Here is a 14,786-nt window from a genome sequence, read left to right as displayed (position 1 = left end):
CCGGGCGGGCTGTACCCTGTACCACGCAGGCCGTGCCCTGTACCGGGTGTCACCGGGCTGGGCTGTGGTCTGTACCGGGTGTCACCGGGCTGGGCTGTGGTCTGTACCGGGTGTCGCCGGGCTGGGCCGTGCCCTGTACCGGGTGTCACCGGGCTGGGCTGTGGTCTGTACCGGGTGTCGCCGGGCCGGGCCGTGCCCTGTACCGGGTGTCTCCGGGCGGGCCGGGCCCTATAGTGAGTGTCGCCGGGCGGGCTGTACCCTGTACCAGGCAGGCCGTGCCCTGTACCGGGTGTCTCCGGGCGGGCCGGGCCCTATACTGAGTGTCGTCTGGCCGGGCCGTGCCCTGTACCGGGTCGCGGGCGGCGCCTGCGCAGAGCGGCGGCGGAAGCGGCGGCGGGCAGGCCCGTAGCGGCGGGCAGGCCGTGGCGGCGGGGCAGGCCCGTGGCGGTCGCTGCCGCGTCCCGTGCGACCCCGCGAGCCTCGGGCGGCCATGGCGGAGCCCCCGCGGCCGCAGCGGAAGCTGTCCCGGGTCGGGGAGAGCCTGTACCGCGTGCTGGGGCTGCAGAAGGGCAGCTCCCCCGAGGAGATCAAGAAGGCCTATCGGTACGAGGGGGTCCGGCGGGGTCCGCGGGGCCGTCCCGGGAGCCCCGGCACGAGGGGCCGTCCCGCCAGCGCGGCCGGGATCCCGTCCGGACGGTCCCGGTCCCGGTCCCGTCCCGGCGGCCAGGGTCTGTTCCGGGAAGTGAGGCTGTGACCCGATACCGGGGGCCCTGCAGGGTGTGGGCTGTCCGGGGCAGCGGGGCTGTGACCCCATACCACGGGTCCTGTGGGCTGTGGGTTGTTCGGGGCAGCGGTGCTGTGAGCCCGTGCCGGGGGTCCTGCGGGGCTGTGGGCCCATACCGGGGGTCCTGCGGGGCTGTGGGCTGTCCCGGCAGTGGGGCTGTGACCCCGTACCGGGGGTCCTGCGGGGCTGTGGGCTGTCTGGGCACCGGGGCTGTGAGCCCATGCTGGGCTTCCTGGGGAGTGTGGGCTGTCCAGGCAGTGAGGCTGTGACCCTCTGCCGGGGGTCCCGGCTCCATGGAGGGGCTGAGGGCTGCCTGGGCAGCAGCAGGGCTGTGGGCCCATACCAGGGGTCCTGTGGGGATGTCCCGGGCAACAGAGCTGTGGGCCCATACCGGGGATGTGGGCTGTCCTGGGCAGTGGGGCTGTGCCCCCATGCCAGGGGTCCCATGGGGCTGTCCCGGGCAGTGAGGCTGTGAGCCCATGCCGGGGGTCCTGTGGGCTGTCCCGGGACTGTGCAGCAGGACTGTGACCCCATGCCGGGGGTCGCCCCGCTGCACCTGCAGGAAGCTGGCTCTCAAGTACCACCCCGACAAGAACCCCGATGACCCAGCGGCAGCCGAGCGCTTCAAGGAGATCAACAGCGCCCACGCCACGCTCAGCGATGTGGACAAGCGCCGCCTGTACGACCAGTACGGCTCCCTCGGCCTCTACGTGGCCGAGCAGTTCGGCGACGATGCTGTCCGGCACTACTTCCTCATGTCCAAGTGGTGGTTCCAGGTGAGCCCGGTGTCCCTGGGGCTGCCTGGTGGGGCTGGTGGTCCGGGTGAGCTCAGGGGTTTGCCCTGCTGGCAGGCTGGCGTTGGACTGGGCTCTCAGGACTGGTGTGATGCGTCAGGGGCTCGGGTGAGCTCACAGCACGTCTGTCCCTGATGCAGGCACTGGTGCTGTGCTGCGGGGCCCTCACGTGCTGCTGCTGCTGCTGCTGCTGCTTCTTCTGCTGTGGGACGTGCTGCCAGCCCAAGGAGGATGAGTCCTACAAGTACGTGGACCCCAAGGACCTGGAGGCGCAGATGCGGGCAGAGGACAGCGGTGAGTCAGGTGGAAGCCCGGCAGCTGGGAGCGCCTGTGTTTGCTCTGTGGGGGCTCTGGGGTCTCCCGTGTCCCATCTCGTGTGGGGACAGAGCTCTGGCTCAGGCCTTGGGTTGGCTTTAGCCACAGCTCTTACTTCCAGCCAGCCCTTGGTGTTTCCTGTGTGGGCCAGGGCTGGTGGCATTGGCAGAGAGAGCCACTGCATGGGCTGTGGGTGCACACCTTCTCCTTCTCTCTGGACAAAGGCCCCCTGAACAGGCCTGAAGCTTAGAGACCCTTTGGGGCACAGAGCACGGGAAGAGCAGCTGTGCTCTGGGCCAGCTATGTTCCTGGCACTGGCCATACTGGTGACAGTGGGGCTGGGTGGCTCTTGCAGCTTCTCTTGGGGTCAGGGCACTCTGCACTGGCCAGGGCTGTGGGGGCTTTGGGCTGTGGGAGCCCTGGAGGCAGTGCTGTGACATTCCTGCTCTCTGGCACCTCCGGCTGGGGCTGAGGCACTGATGTGAGCTTTCCTTTGCAGATCCTCCGGGCCCTGTGGTAGCGCAGCCCCCGCCTGCCAGCACGGAGCCGCTGCCAGCCAGCGCCAGGAGCGATGCCTGAGGCCGGCCCACCCCGCCGGCTCCCAGCACTGGGCAGGATCCTCCTCCCTTGGGACTGTCACTTTCCGGGACCACGGTCCCGCCCCCGGGCTGCCTCATCGGCCTCGGAGGGATAGAATCTCAGGTTAATTTGGCCAGCATCAATGCACAGGCTGCCGGGCCCCTGCTCGAGCTCCAGGGCAATGCCCCCGTGTCCAGCACTGGTGGTGGCAGTGGCCTGGAGCCCGTGCTGCCGTGGCCCCTCGAGTGCCTTGCCCGTGCCCAGGTCGGGCACCGAGCCCCGGGCACGAGCAGAGATGCTCCGGGCCGAGCTCTGTAGCTCCGTGAGACCATTAGCACTGTAACCTCGGGGCTGGGCTGAGCCCGCCCCTCTGCAGCCCTCCCGACGGGTGCTGGGTGCCAAACGCTGCTGTGGGCTTGGGGTGCTCCTGCGGGTACCCCTTCCCTCTGCCCTCTGGGACTGTCTGGGTTTTGTGGGCACCATTAAAGGCCGACGGGAGGGGAGTGTGTGTGTGTGTGCCTGGGCTCTGTGCAGGGCAGCAGGATGTGCCTCTGCCCGGTGTTTCCATGCTGGGGCTGTGCTCGTGGATCCTGCGGGTGCTGGACTAACCGGGGTGCGGAGCGGGCAGCTCACGTCCTGTGTGGAGCGGAGCGAATGCCACGTGTGTCCTGTCCCCCGCCCGGTGCCACTCTCTGTGCCCTGCTGCTGGCTCCCGCAGCTCTGCTCTCCCCACTCCTGCTGCTGCAGTCCTGGAGCCGTGCTCCTCCCCCCCTGCTCCTGCCCCTGCGGAGCTCCCTGCGGAGGGCCGGCACCGAGGGGTGGCACCGAGGGACACGGGGAGCCGCTTGCTCGTTCTTCCCATCTCTGGTCGGTCACTGCCTCTGCCCGCGGCTGCATAGGCTCTGCCTCACTCCCTAAATATAGCCAGGGTGCCAGGGCGAGTGGGGATGGAGTGTCCTGGCACCAGCCCCTCTGCCCTGCCCTTCGGGGAGGCTGGCACCGTGGGGTGTGCGGGACCCCAGCCTCCCGCAGCCCTGCTGCCTGCACAGCGGGGCACATTGTCCTCAGCGTGACTGCCGGTCCTGCAGCCCCTGCATCGGCCGGCCCTGCACCAGCCAGCCCCAGCCCTGCAGCCCCTGCAGCCCCAGCCCTGCAGCCCCTGCACCGGCCAGCCCCAGCCCTGCAGCCCCTGCAGCCCCAGCCCTGCAGCCCCTGCACCGGCCCTGCAGCCCCTGCACCGGCCGGCCCTGCTCCCCCGAACCCCGGCCGCTCCTCCCGGGCAGGGATCCGCGGGTCCGGAACGCAGCCGGTGTCCGGTGCCGGGCCCGGCCGGTCCCGAGGGAGGGCCGGAGCGGTGACTCAGTGTCACCCGACGCCGCCGACAGCTGCGGCCCCGGCGGGGCGGGGGCGGCTAAAATTAGCGCGGGGGGCCGGGGCCGGGGCCGAAACAAAGCGGGCAGCGGGCGGCCGGAGCGGAGCCGCGGGACAGAGCCGGGCCGGGCCGGGCCGGGACCGCGGCCATGAACTTCGCCGTGGGGCTGAAGCCGCTTCTGGCGGAGGCGCGGAGCATGGAGAGCCTGGAGAAGCAGCTCATCTGCCCCATCTGCCTGGAGATGTTCTCCAAGCCCGTGGTGATCCTGCCCTGCCAGCACAACCTCTGCCGCAAGTGCGCCAACGACGTTTTCCAGGTGGGAGCCGCGGTGGGGCGGGGGGAGGCACCGGGAGCTCGGTGCCTGGGACCCCAGCCCAGCGGGGCTGGCCCCGTTATCCCGGGATCCCCGGCCAGCGGGGCCGAGGGGCGACCAGGAGCACCGGGATCCTCTTCACGGGGGCCTGGTCTGGCGCTGGCGCCGGGAATCCCGGCCCCGGGAGCAGCCGCTGGCAGCTCCGGTGGGCTGTGCCCGGTGCCGCTCCCGGCGCGCGGGGACGGTGAACGGGGAGCAGGGGCCGTGTCTGAGCCCCGGTTTGTGCCCACACCCGTGGCCGTGCGGTGCCGGGAGTGCCGGGGATCCGGGGCGCCGGGGGTGCCGGTGTTGCGGGGTTCCGGGGGTGCGGGGATGCCGGGCATGCCGGGGGTACCGGGAGTGCGGGATGTGCGGGATAGCGCCGCCGTGACACCCCGCGTCCCCCCCAGGCCTCCAACCCGCTGTGGCAGTCGCGGGGCTCCAGCGCGGTGCCGTCGGGCGGGCGGTTCCGGTGCCCGTCGTGCCGGCACGAGGTGGTGCTGGACCGGCACGGGGTGTACGGACTGCAGCGGAACCTGCTCGTGGAGAACATCATCGACATCTACAAGCAGGAGTCGGCCCGGTCCGGAGGCGCGGGGACCCCGGGGCGGGGCGGGGGGCAGCGAGCCCACCGAGAGGGCTGGGGTGGGATCCCAACAGGACCTGGGCAGTCATGGGGACCGTGCAGGGCCAGGGAATATCCCTGGGGCAGCAGCTGTCTCCGGGGACAGAGGCGTTTCTGTGTCCCTGGGGCTGAAGGGTCCCTGGGAGCCGGAGGTGTCTCAGGGCTGGGCAGGACCCGGGGCTGGGGCTGTTTCTGAAGCCGGGGTGTCTCTGGGCCTGGGGTGTCTCTGGGCCTGGGGTGTCTCTGGGGCAGGGGTGTCTCTGGGCCTGGGGTGTCTCTGGGGCCGGGGTGTCTCTGAAGCCGGGGTGTCTCTGAAGCCGGGGTGTCTCTGGGGCCGGGGTGTCTCTGGGGCTGGGGTGTCTCTGGGGCTGGGGTGTCTGTCTCTGGGGCCGGGGTGCCTCCCTGACACCCCCAACCCCTGCAGACCCCTTCACGCCAAGGCTGAGCAACACCTCATGTGCGAGGAGCACGAGGACGAGCGGATCAACATCTACTGCCTGCGCTGCGAGGCGCCCACCTGCTCGCTGTGCAAGGTGTTCGGGGCGCACAAGGACTGCGAGGTGGCCCCGCTGCCCGCCGTCTACCAGCGACAGAAGGTAGAAGGGGGCCCCCGGGGGTCTCGAGGGGCCGGGGGTACCCCCACAGCCACCCTCACGCCCAGCCTCACCCCCAGAGCGAGCTCAGCGACGGCATCGCCATGCTGGTGGCGGGGAACGACCGCATCCAGGCCATCATCACCCAGATGGAGGAGATCTGCCACACCATCGAGGTGGGCACCGAGGGAGGCGGTGGCAGTGGGAGTGGCCGGCCCCGGGGCCGTGCCGGGCACACGGAGCAGCCCTGCAGCCGGGCAGTGCCAGAGGAGGGATGTGGTGGCACTGCGATTGCCCAGCCCCGGGGCCGTGCCGGGCACACCGAGCAGCCCTGCAGCAGTGCCAGCTGAGGGATGTGGTGGCACTGCGATTGCCCAGCCCCGGGGCTGTGCTGGGGCACACGGAGCAGCCCCGGCCCGTCCCGTCCCGTCCCGCAGGAGAACGGCAGGCGGCAGAAGCAGCACCTGGGGCTGCGCTTCGACGCGCTCTACGGCATCCTGGAGGAGCGCAAGAAGGAGCTGCTGCAGAGCATCGCCGCCGAGCAGGAGGCCAAGCTGCAGCGGGTCCGCGGGCTCATCCGCCAGTACGGAGACCACCTGGAGGCCTCCTCCAAGCTGGTGGAGTCGGCCATCCAGGCCATGGAGGAGCCCCAGATGGCCGTGTACCTGCAGGTGCTGCCGGGGATCGGGGGCTGGGGCTGCCCGGGGGCAGGGTGGTGGGGCCGCGGTGCCCTGAGGGGCAGGGGGCTGCTCACAGGGGCTGTGCTCACCCAAAAGGATCTGTGGGTGCCCCTGGATGTGCAGGGGTGCGCCTGTGCTGGGCGTGGTGTCCAGGAGACACTGATCCCCCCTCGTTTTCCTTCACAGCACTCCAAGGAACTCCTGAAAAAGTGAGTGGGGACAATGGGGGGAAGAGGCCCTTGGCTGGAAAAGGCCCTGCAGCCCCCGGGGTGCCTCTGCCCTGCAGGATCACAGACATGTCCAAGGCATCAATGAGCAGCCGCCCTGAGCCTGGCTACGAGAACATGGACCACTTCTCCATCAACGTGGACTACGTGGCTGAGATGCTGAGGACCATCGAGTTCCAGACAGGTGCCTGTCCTGGGGAAATGGCTGTGCTGTCCCAGGGGCACTGGGGCTGCCCGGGGCGCCCAGGGCCCCCGGCAGAGCCCCCTCACCACATGCCCTGTGCCGGGATCCCACACAGGACTGGGGACGTGACCCCCCCCAGGGGCCTGCAACCCCACTGGGGACCCGAAGGGTCAGTCCTGCCCCAGGCTTCCCCTGGTTGCCACACTGGGCTGGTCACATTCCTCCTGGGAACACCCTGGAGTGTCCTGGTGTGTCCCATGATGCGGGAAGGTTCCACCTGAGCTGTCCCTGCCCACAGAGCCCCTGGGTGAGGATGAGGGGGATACACCTGGGGACGGCAGCGAGGCTGCAGCAGACGAGGAGCGGCTGGACAGCCTGGAGGTGCCCGAGGCTGCTGAAAGTGAGTGCCTGCCATGACTGCCCAGGGCCGTGTCCATGGTCCCCGTGGGGCAGCAGGGTCCTTCAGGCTGCTGGGACATCCCTGCCCCGACCTTGTCCCTCTCTCCCTCTGCAGATGTGGGGCCGAGGCAGAAGCCAGCGAGCTCTCCCCATGGTGAGACCCTCGTGGGGAGTGAGATGGGCACGGCCATGGGGTGCTGTGGGGCAGAGGAGACCCCCTGGGAGTGGGGATGGGGGCATGGAGGGGCAGATCACACCCCAGGCTCCCCCAGGCCATCCCTGTGTCCCTGCTGCAGGGGGTGGGAAGGGGACCCTCGGGTCACAGGGCTCAGGCTGCTTTTCTGCACAGGTCAGCACTGAAGTGAGGCCGTGGGGTAAGGCTGGCATGCCCTCAGCTCTGCCTGTCCCTGTCACACCCGGCTATCCCTGTCCCTGTCACCCCGCCCTGGCTGTGGCCATCCCGCACTCTCAGGCGAGCTCCATCCCTGCTCCTGGAATTGCCCCGATGGGCGCTGCCCCTCTCCAACATTAAAAGTGTGTGAGCACCCGTTGTGCCGTGCGCTGTGTGGGCGCGCTGGAGGCCAGGGCCGCCCTCAGGGTCTGGCCCGGCACAGCCCCTGCCCCATCACCCAGCGGTGCCCCCGGGCCTCGGGCGGGGCGCTGAGACCCCCGAGCCCCGGTGCAAGGCGGGCTTTGAGCCCCGGGCCCGGTGAGCGGCTCTGCCCTGCCCACAGCCCCTGCCGGGGGGCGGCGACCCTCCGGTGCCCCCTCCCACAGCCGCGCCCCGTGCCCGCCGCAGCCCCGGGAGCCGGGATGGGATGGGGTGGGATGGGATGGGATGGGATGGGATGGGATGGGATGGGGTGGACAGGGATGGGCTGGGATGGGGTGGGATGGGGTGGGATGGGGTGGGGTGGGATGGGATGGGATGGGATGGGATGGGATGGGATGGGATGGGATGGGATGGGATGGGAGCAGACACGGCCGGGATGGGCCGGGCGGGAACAGACACGGGCGGGATGAGCCGGCTGGGTACACACGGCAGGGATGTGCTGGGTACACACGGAGCCTCCGCAGCGCTGCCCGGGGCCGCTCCCCCGGGAGCCGCGGCTGCGTCACCGCCGGCCCGGAGCCGAGACGGAGCGGCTGCTGATGCACATGGCCAGGGGTCCGGGATGATGCACATGGCCAGGGGTCCGGGATGATGATGCACATGGCCAGGGGTCCGGAATGATGCACATGGCCAGGGGTCCGGGATGATGATGCACATGGCCAGGGGTCCGGAATGATGCACATGGCCAGGGGTCCGGGATGATGATGCACATGGCCAGGGGTCCGGGATGATGCACATGGCCAGGGGTCCGGGATGATGATGCACATGGCCAGGGGTCCGGAATGATGCACATGGCCAGGGGTCCCGAGTGATGATGCACATGGCCAGAGGTCCCCGGCCCGGGGTCCCCGCAGCCACACCGTGCCCAGCCTGGGGACAGCGAGGGCCGAGCCCTGCGGACCCCCAGACCACGGCTAGGGGTGGGGTGTGTGGTCCTGGAGGACGGGGGACACAGGGGACAGCTCTGCTCTGTGTGTCCCCGAGGTGGGAGAGAGGACATTTCTCTCTCCGTGTCCCCGAGGTATCACCCCAAGCACAGGCAATGTGGTGCCAGCAGAGCAAGCCCAGCCCCAGCCCCAGCCCAGCTGCTCCTGCACACACCAGGACCGTGCCCGGGCGGGCTCGGGCAATCCCCGGGAGCTCGAGGGGCTGCGGCTGCCCCGTGCCCTCCCCAGCCCCTCCTGGATGCAGCATTTACCTCCTGTCCTGCTCAGGGATGTTCCCCTGTGGCTGTCACCCTGCAGAGGTGACCGAGAGGGACCCCAGGGCTCACAGCCCCTCAGCTTGAGAGGGACCCCCAGCACTCAGAGCCCCCCAGCTGGGTGCCACGGGTGCCTCCCCAGAGCCTGAGAGGCCTCAGGAGAGCCCCAGCCCGGTTCTCTTCTGTTTTGGGCAATTTTCTCCCTCGTGCTTTGTGTCCAGACACTCAGCCCCTGTCACTGCCCTCCCAAAACCCCTGGGATTTGCTGACTCCTCTGCTCGTCCAGTTAAAGTGCAGCCCCTCCTGAGAACCCAGGAATGAAATCCCTGCACTGAGCATGGATTCTAACACATTCTAGCACATTCCAGTGCGCAGCCTGCTCCAACTGCTGTTCAAGGGACAAGAAGCATCATTATTTCTCTTTATCATTCTCCATAACTGTGCTTCCAGAAGCCTTTTTCTCCACAAGGAGCAATGCTAACATTCCTGAAGAATCTTTTCACTTTCCCCCACAAACGCAGGTGGGTTGTCCCCCTGCTGTGGTCACTTACCCAGCTACACGTCCTATTTGTGGAATATTGTCCATTTAGTTGGGTTTGTATGGGGTTTGTGTCCAAGGTTTTGGCGGTGGGGAGACGGCGGGGCAGCCTCTGTGAGGAGCTGACAGAAGCTTCCCCATGCCCAGGGGAGCCAAAGGCAGCTGGCTGCAGGAGGGACTGGAGCTGCTGGCCAAGCAGAGCCCCTTGGTGACGGCAGCAGCACCTCGGGTGTCACTGTGTGTTGGGGCAGATGGAACAAGAAAGCCTTATCAATATGATTGTCTGGCTAAAGATTTTGAGAATATGGAAACTATAAGTGAGATTGAAATGAAAGCAAGCTTTGAGATCCCTCAGTTACTGAACAACGGGAAAACAATGGCATGGCCAGCTGAAGGTGATCCCCTTTTGATGGAACAACACCCTCTGCTTGCAGACAGGCCCAAGGGTCAGAGCAGACCCTGCAGCTTGGCAGAAGGGCCCAAAGAGGAGTTTGTAGGGTTTAAAATGTAACACAGTGTGGTAATGTAGTGATTCTTATAGGCTGTATGTAAAAGCTGTAGAATTTGTATCTTGTACTAGATTGGTTAGTGAGAATCAGAATATTCAACACAGAAGAAGATTTGTTGTATTGTAATGGGACCTCACTCTCTTAGCTCTTAGCTCTTGCCCCTCTTGCCTCTTAACTCTTGCCTTTTACTCTCTCACCCCTTTTACTCTCTTGTGCTTTTACTTTCTTACCCTCTCATCCTCTCTCCCCCTCTCTTCTCTCGGGCCTGCTCTGAGCTGTGGCTGCAGCTCCCAGCAGGGCCCTGCACCCAGGCCCTGTGCACTGAACCCCAAATCCCAGCAGGGCCCTGCACCCAGGCCCTGTGCAATAAACCCCAAATCCCAGCAGGGCCCTGCACCCAGGCCCTTTGCAATAAACCCCAAATCCCAGCAGGGCCCTGCACCCAGGCCCTTTGCTTTAATAAACCCCAAATCCCAGTAGGGCCCTGCACCCAGGCCCTGTGCAATAAACCCCAAATCCCAGCAGGGCCCTTTGCAATAAACCCCAAATCCCAGCAGGGCCCTGCACCCAGGCCCTGTGCACTGAACCCCAAGTTCCTGTCCTGGCTGCAGAGATCTCTCATCTCCATCCGTCCCGACCGTGCTGACCCCCATCGCTCTGACAATTGTGCATTATCAGGGACAATGATTTTAGGGAGGAAAGAAGAGTTCTGGTGTGGAGGGAAGTGCAGCCAGAGAGGAACGACGGCACGAGAGAGCAGCAGCCCTGCAGCCCCCAGGTCAGGGCAGGGCAGCAGGAACGAGAGGGGGTGATCCAGAGCTGGAGCAGGGATTCCCCACAGCCCGGGGTGCCTGGGGGCAGCAAGGACCCACCCAGGGTCCTGGCAGGACCTGTGAGCCTGTGGGGGCTCAGGCAGGAGCAGGTCCTGGCAGGGTCCTGGGAGGGATCTGTGAGCCTGTGGGGGCTCAGGCTGCAGCAGCCCCTGAGGGACTGTCCCCATGGAGGGACTGTCCCCATGGAGGGACTGTCCCCATGGAGGGCACACACAGCCTGAGAGGGGCCCCAGCCCGAGGGAAGCAGCAGCCTGCACAGGGCTGTGCCTGTCCCACACCTGAGCAGGGCAGGGGCTGCTCTCCCGTGGCAATCACGCATCCTCTGAACAGAGACACAGCTCTGCCCAGGACTCTGGAATCTGGGAAGCTGGGAGAAAGCTCAGAGAGAGTGAGAAACAATTCTTGTCTATCTTCTTGTCTATCTCCACTTGCTGCACCTGCTGTTGTGCCCACGTGGAATGTGTTATGGAGATCGTTTATCAAAGGGTAAATCCCTAGCTGGACTCTGGTGATGGTGTTTGGATTCACTGACCAGTTGGACCCACGTGCGTCACGTCTGTCTGCAAGGGCGACGGGTTTTCCTGGTGGGTTGGAATGGCTCAGGAGGATGAAGGGATTGATGAGCCCCCTGCGACGGTGGAGGCAACCGAGGGGCCCGAGCGTGACCCCCAGCCTGCCCCACTGCAGCCCTGGGAGGGACGGGGGCAGAGCAGGGAGTGAAGCTGAGCCTGGGGTGGGCAGGGGGGTGAGAGGAACAAAACCCAGAATTTTTAGAATTTATTTTATTTTACTTTTTAATTTTTTTTAAAGAAATTATTTTACTTCTTGTTACCCTACTCTGATGTGATTGGTAATCAATTAAACAAAATTAAAATAAATTCAATAATTTTCCCAAATCAAGTCTGCTTTGCCCAGGACAGGAATGGGTGAGCTTTCTCTGTCCTTATCCTGGGCCATGAGCTTTTCTTGTATTTTCTCTTCCCTGTCCAAGTGAGGGGGAGTGATGGAGCAGCTCTGGTGGGCACCTGGTGTCCAGCCATGGTCAATCCATCACACCTGTAATGACAATTACCTTCCTCATGGCTTAGGTTAGACCCCAGGGAAAATCCTCACAGGGATTTGGGACTAAGGAGCAATGTCAGATTTAAATCTGAAATTAAAATTTCCCAATCCAAAGGACTGATTGTGACACTGGGAAAATCCGTCAGTTTTGCTGCTGGAGTTGGAATTTTCCTGAGCCTTTGGACAAGCTGTAAAGTAACAACATATTATATAGTGGATCACCATAAAGTAACAATATATAATGGATCTCCATAAAGTAACACTATATTATATAGTGGGTCACCATAAAATAACAATATATAATGGATCACCAAAAAATAACAATATATTATATAGTGGATCTCCATTATATAGTGGATCACCATAAAGTAACAATATATCATATAATGGATGTCCATAAAGTAACAACATGTTATATAATGGATCACCATAAAGTAATAGCATATTATATAGTGGATCACCATAAAATAACAATATATTACATAGTGGATCACCATAAAATAACAATATATTATATAATGGATCACCATAAAGTAGCAACTTATTATAGAAGTACTTCACTTGCAAAATTAATTTGCATAAACAGATTAAAAAATTAAAGAACGTGCTTCTGTGTCTGAGTGGAACTTCAGGTCTCCAGCTTGGTGTGAATTCCATGGATCCTGTCCAGGTTCAGGGATGTTTTTCACACGTGCCATGGATCCAGGGGTTGGTTCCTGTCCTTCTCCCTTTCCCTGCAGCGCACACCCTGAGCTCTCCTGGGAAAGCACCTTCCCATCTTCCCACCTATCTTCTCCCTTTCCCACCTTCCCACCTTTCCCACCTTGCCAGCCTCATCCTTCCGTGTCCAACCCTTCCCCACACTGCAGGGACTGTCCAGGGGCACCCGAGGGGAGGGTGGGGCTGATTCCAGCCTGGATGGGATAAAGGCAGGGAGAGAGAACTGGAATATTTCCTTGTGGCCTCTCACACACCTGATCTCCGCGTGGGCACGGGGTTTTGCCTTCCAGGGTGTTTCCAGAGTGCTCATTCCTGCTCTGACCTGGGGCTGACACTCCTGTAGCAGCCAAAGCAATGCCCCACTGCAGCCTTTCGTTGTAATTTGGATATTTGCCCCTTTGCTGCAATTCGGGTATTTGCCCCTTTATTGTAATTTGTATATTTGCCCCTTTGCTGTAATTTGGATATTTGCCCTTGTTGTAATTTGGGTATTTGCCTCTGCTGTAATTTGTATATTTGCCCCTTTGCTGTAATTTGTATATTTGCCCCTTTTTTATAAATTTTATAAATTTTATAAATTTTATAAATATATTTAGTTTTTCAAGAACAAACCCCAATGCCACACTTGTAGGGAAAATAGGGCCTCTTAAAACCAGACTGCAACAAGTTTCTGTGGGGGTTGAGCTTGCTCTAAAAGGAGCCAAAAAACTGATCAGAACATTCTGGCTTGGAGATAAGAGCCAACTCTGCTTGATGGATGTTAATTTTAAAAAACCACAGGTCAAAAGCAACAGAATAACCTTGTAACTTGATATTTGCCCCTTTGCTGTAATTTGGATATTTGCCCTTATTGTAATTTGGGTATTTGTCCCTTTGCTGTAATTTGGATATTTGCCCCTTTGCTGTAATTTGTATATTTGCCCCTTTGTTGTAATTTGGGTATTTGCCCTTGTTGTAATTTGGGTATTTGCCCCTTTGCCCCTCAGGTTCATCCTTCCTGCCTTCCACTGGACTGTGGGACCCGTGAGGGATGCAGTTCCCAAATAAACTGTGAAAATTTGACATTTCCTGCACCATTTATGCTGTAAACCGTGTTCACCATCTGCAGAAATTCCTTCTGGGACACCCAGTCTGGGAATTGTTTCTTTTAACAAACCCTGATCATTCTCTGCTCTGGTTGGTGCAATGGGGAGAGCCCTGGTGTCACACAAAATTGGGAAATAAACTCTCCAACCAATTTGCCAGGCTGGAAAGCTAACACAGCTTTATGAGGAGTGCTGGATGCAGGGGGGATTCTACCCAAAGCATGCCCAGTAACCCCACAGACCAGGTTATATTCCTGAAACTAACAATATTCATCACAGCTCCTGAATACAAACAGGTATGCTAATGATTTCTGAGGAAATTACTGAGAAATTTCTGAAAAAATTATTTTGGTGTGGTTCCAGATATTCTGATGAATCTTTTTTCCCTGGAGAGTATTTAAAATACGTGGTGGGGTCATAAGGAACTTCTCTTATCATTCTTTGTTCTGACACACAATCCTTGCTGTCAAAGCTGAGATGTTGGCTAGTGCATATTAATCATTAATATAAATTAGTAAGGAAGCACAGGACTCAGTCACAAGCCGCTGCCTTTCCTGACAGTCCTGGGCGTGGCCCCTCTGATTTGATGTGTGCTGTTCTTTAAACAAAAAGTTTAATAAACTTTAAACAATAAGAGTTTAAAAGTTTTTAATGATGCTTTTTATGATACCTGTTATTTTTACACTCAAAACTTGAACTATAATTTTTACTCTGAAACCCTCAATGCTTCTGCCAGAGACTCCATTTCCCAGTGAGCTCCCCTGTGTTGACCCTCTCCCATTTTTTCCTCAGCAGGCGTTGGGGAATTATCACCTGTTTGCTGGATGCAATCCACCGCCCTTCAGGGCTGATTTCAGGACCTAAATCTTCCACTTTCTCTCATTGTCAGCCAGGCCTTTTCCAATATTCACTGGGGTTCTCTGAGTGGATGAGCTTCGCATTGTGTTATTGCCACTTTCTGAGGCAGGAGCCTCCCCTGAAACAGAAAATGTAAACTCCCTCCCTCTGAATTATTATAGTTTTGAAATTAAGACGCTCTCAGGGAAAGATATGGGAGCAGGAATAATAGTTTTTTATTAGGGAATAAATAAAAATAGGTTTTAATTAGGGGAAAAACATGCAATATAGATAATAAAAAGATATATATATATAAGATATATATATTATATATATATATAAGTTATATATAATATATATATTATATATTATATTTATATATAAAAATATATAAGAAAGCTGCTCCTCTGGCAATGAGGTGGGCAAAGGCTGCTGGGTGTCCCAAACCTCAGATTGTACCCAGGTAGGAATGCTTGGCTCCTCC

General features: G+C 60.7%; 2 protein-coding genes across 2 annotated transcripts; both read left to right on the top strand.

Moving 5' to 3' along the window:
• Window positions 1–387: 387 nt before the first annotated feature.
• DNAJC5G (DnaJ heat shock protein family (Hsp40) member C5 gamma) lies at window positions 388–2,975 on the top strand. Its single transcript, XM_059468623.1, has 4 exons — window positions 388–603; window positions 1,347–1,560; window positions 1,719–1,872; window positions 2,393–2,975. Exons 1-4 carry the CDS (start codon window positions 491–493, stop codon window positions 2,470–2,472), a joined length of 561 nt encoding a protein of 186 aa, XP_059324606.1. The 5' UTR covers window positions 388–490; the 3' UTR covers window positions 2,473–2,975.
• Window positions 2,976–3,917: 942 nt separating this feature from the next.
• TRIM54 (tripartite motif containing 54) lies at window positions 3,918–7,449 on the top strand. Its single transcript, XM_059468358.1, has 10 exons — window positions 3,918–4,160; window positions 4,607–4,779; window positions 5,246–5,417; window positions 5,495–5,590; window positions 5,852–6,085; window positions 6,281–6,303; window positions 6,381–6,505; window positions 6,804–6,905; window positions 7,020–7,058; window positions 7,254–7,449. The coding sequence occupies exons 1-10, from the start codon at window positions 3,993–3,995 to the stop codon at window positions 7,262–7,264; spliced, it is 1,143 nt and encodes a 380-aa protein (XP_059324341.1). The 5' UTR covers window positions 3,918–3,992; the 3' UTR covers window positions 7,265–7,449.
• Window positions 7,450–14,786: the final 7,337 nt, after the last annotated feature.

Source organism: Ammospiza nelsoni, chromosome 3, assembly GCF_027579445.1.
Source record: "Ammospiza nelsoni isolate bAmmNel1 chromosome 3, bAmmNel1.pri, whole genome shotgun sequence".
NCBI classification, from domain to species: domain Eukaryota; kingdom Metazoa; phylum Chordata; class Aves; order Passeriformes; family Passerellidae; genus Ammospiza; species Ammospiza nelsoni.
Note: the sequence above shows the minus strand (reverse complement) of the source record. Positions and strands in the feature narration are given on the sequence as shown.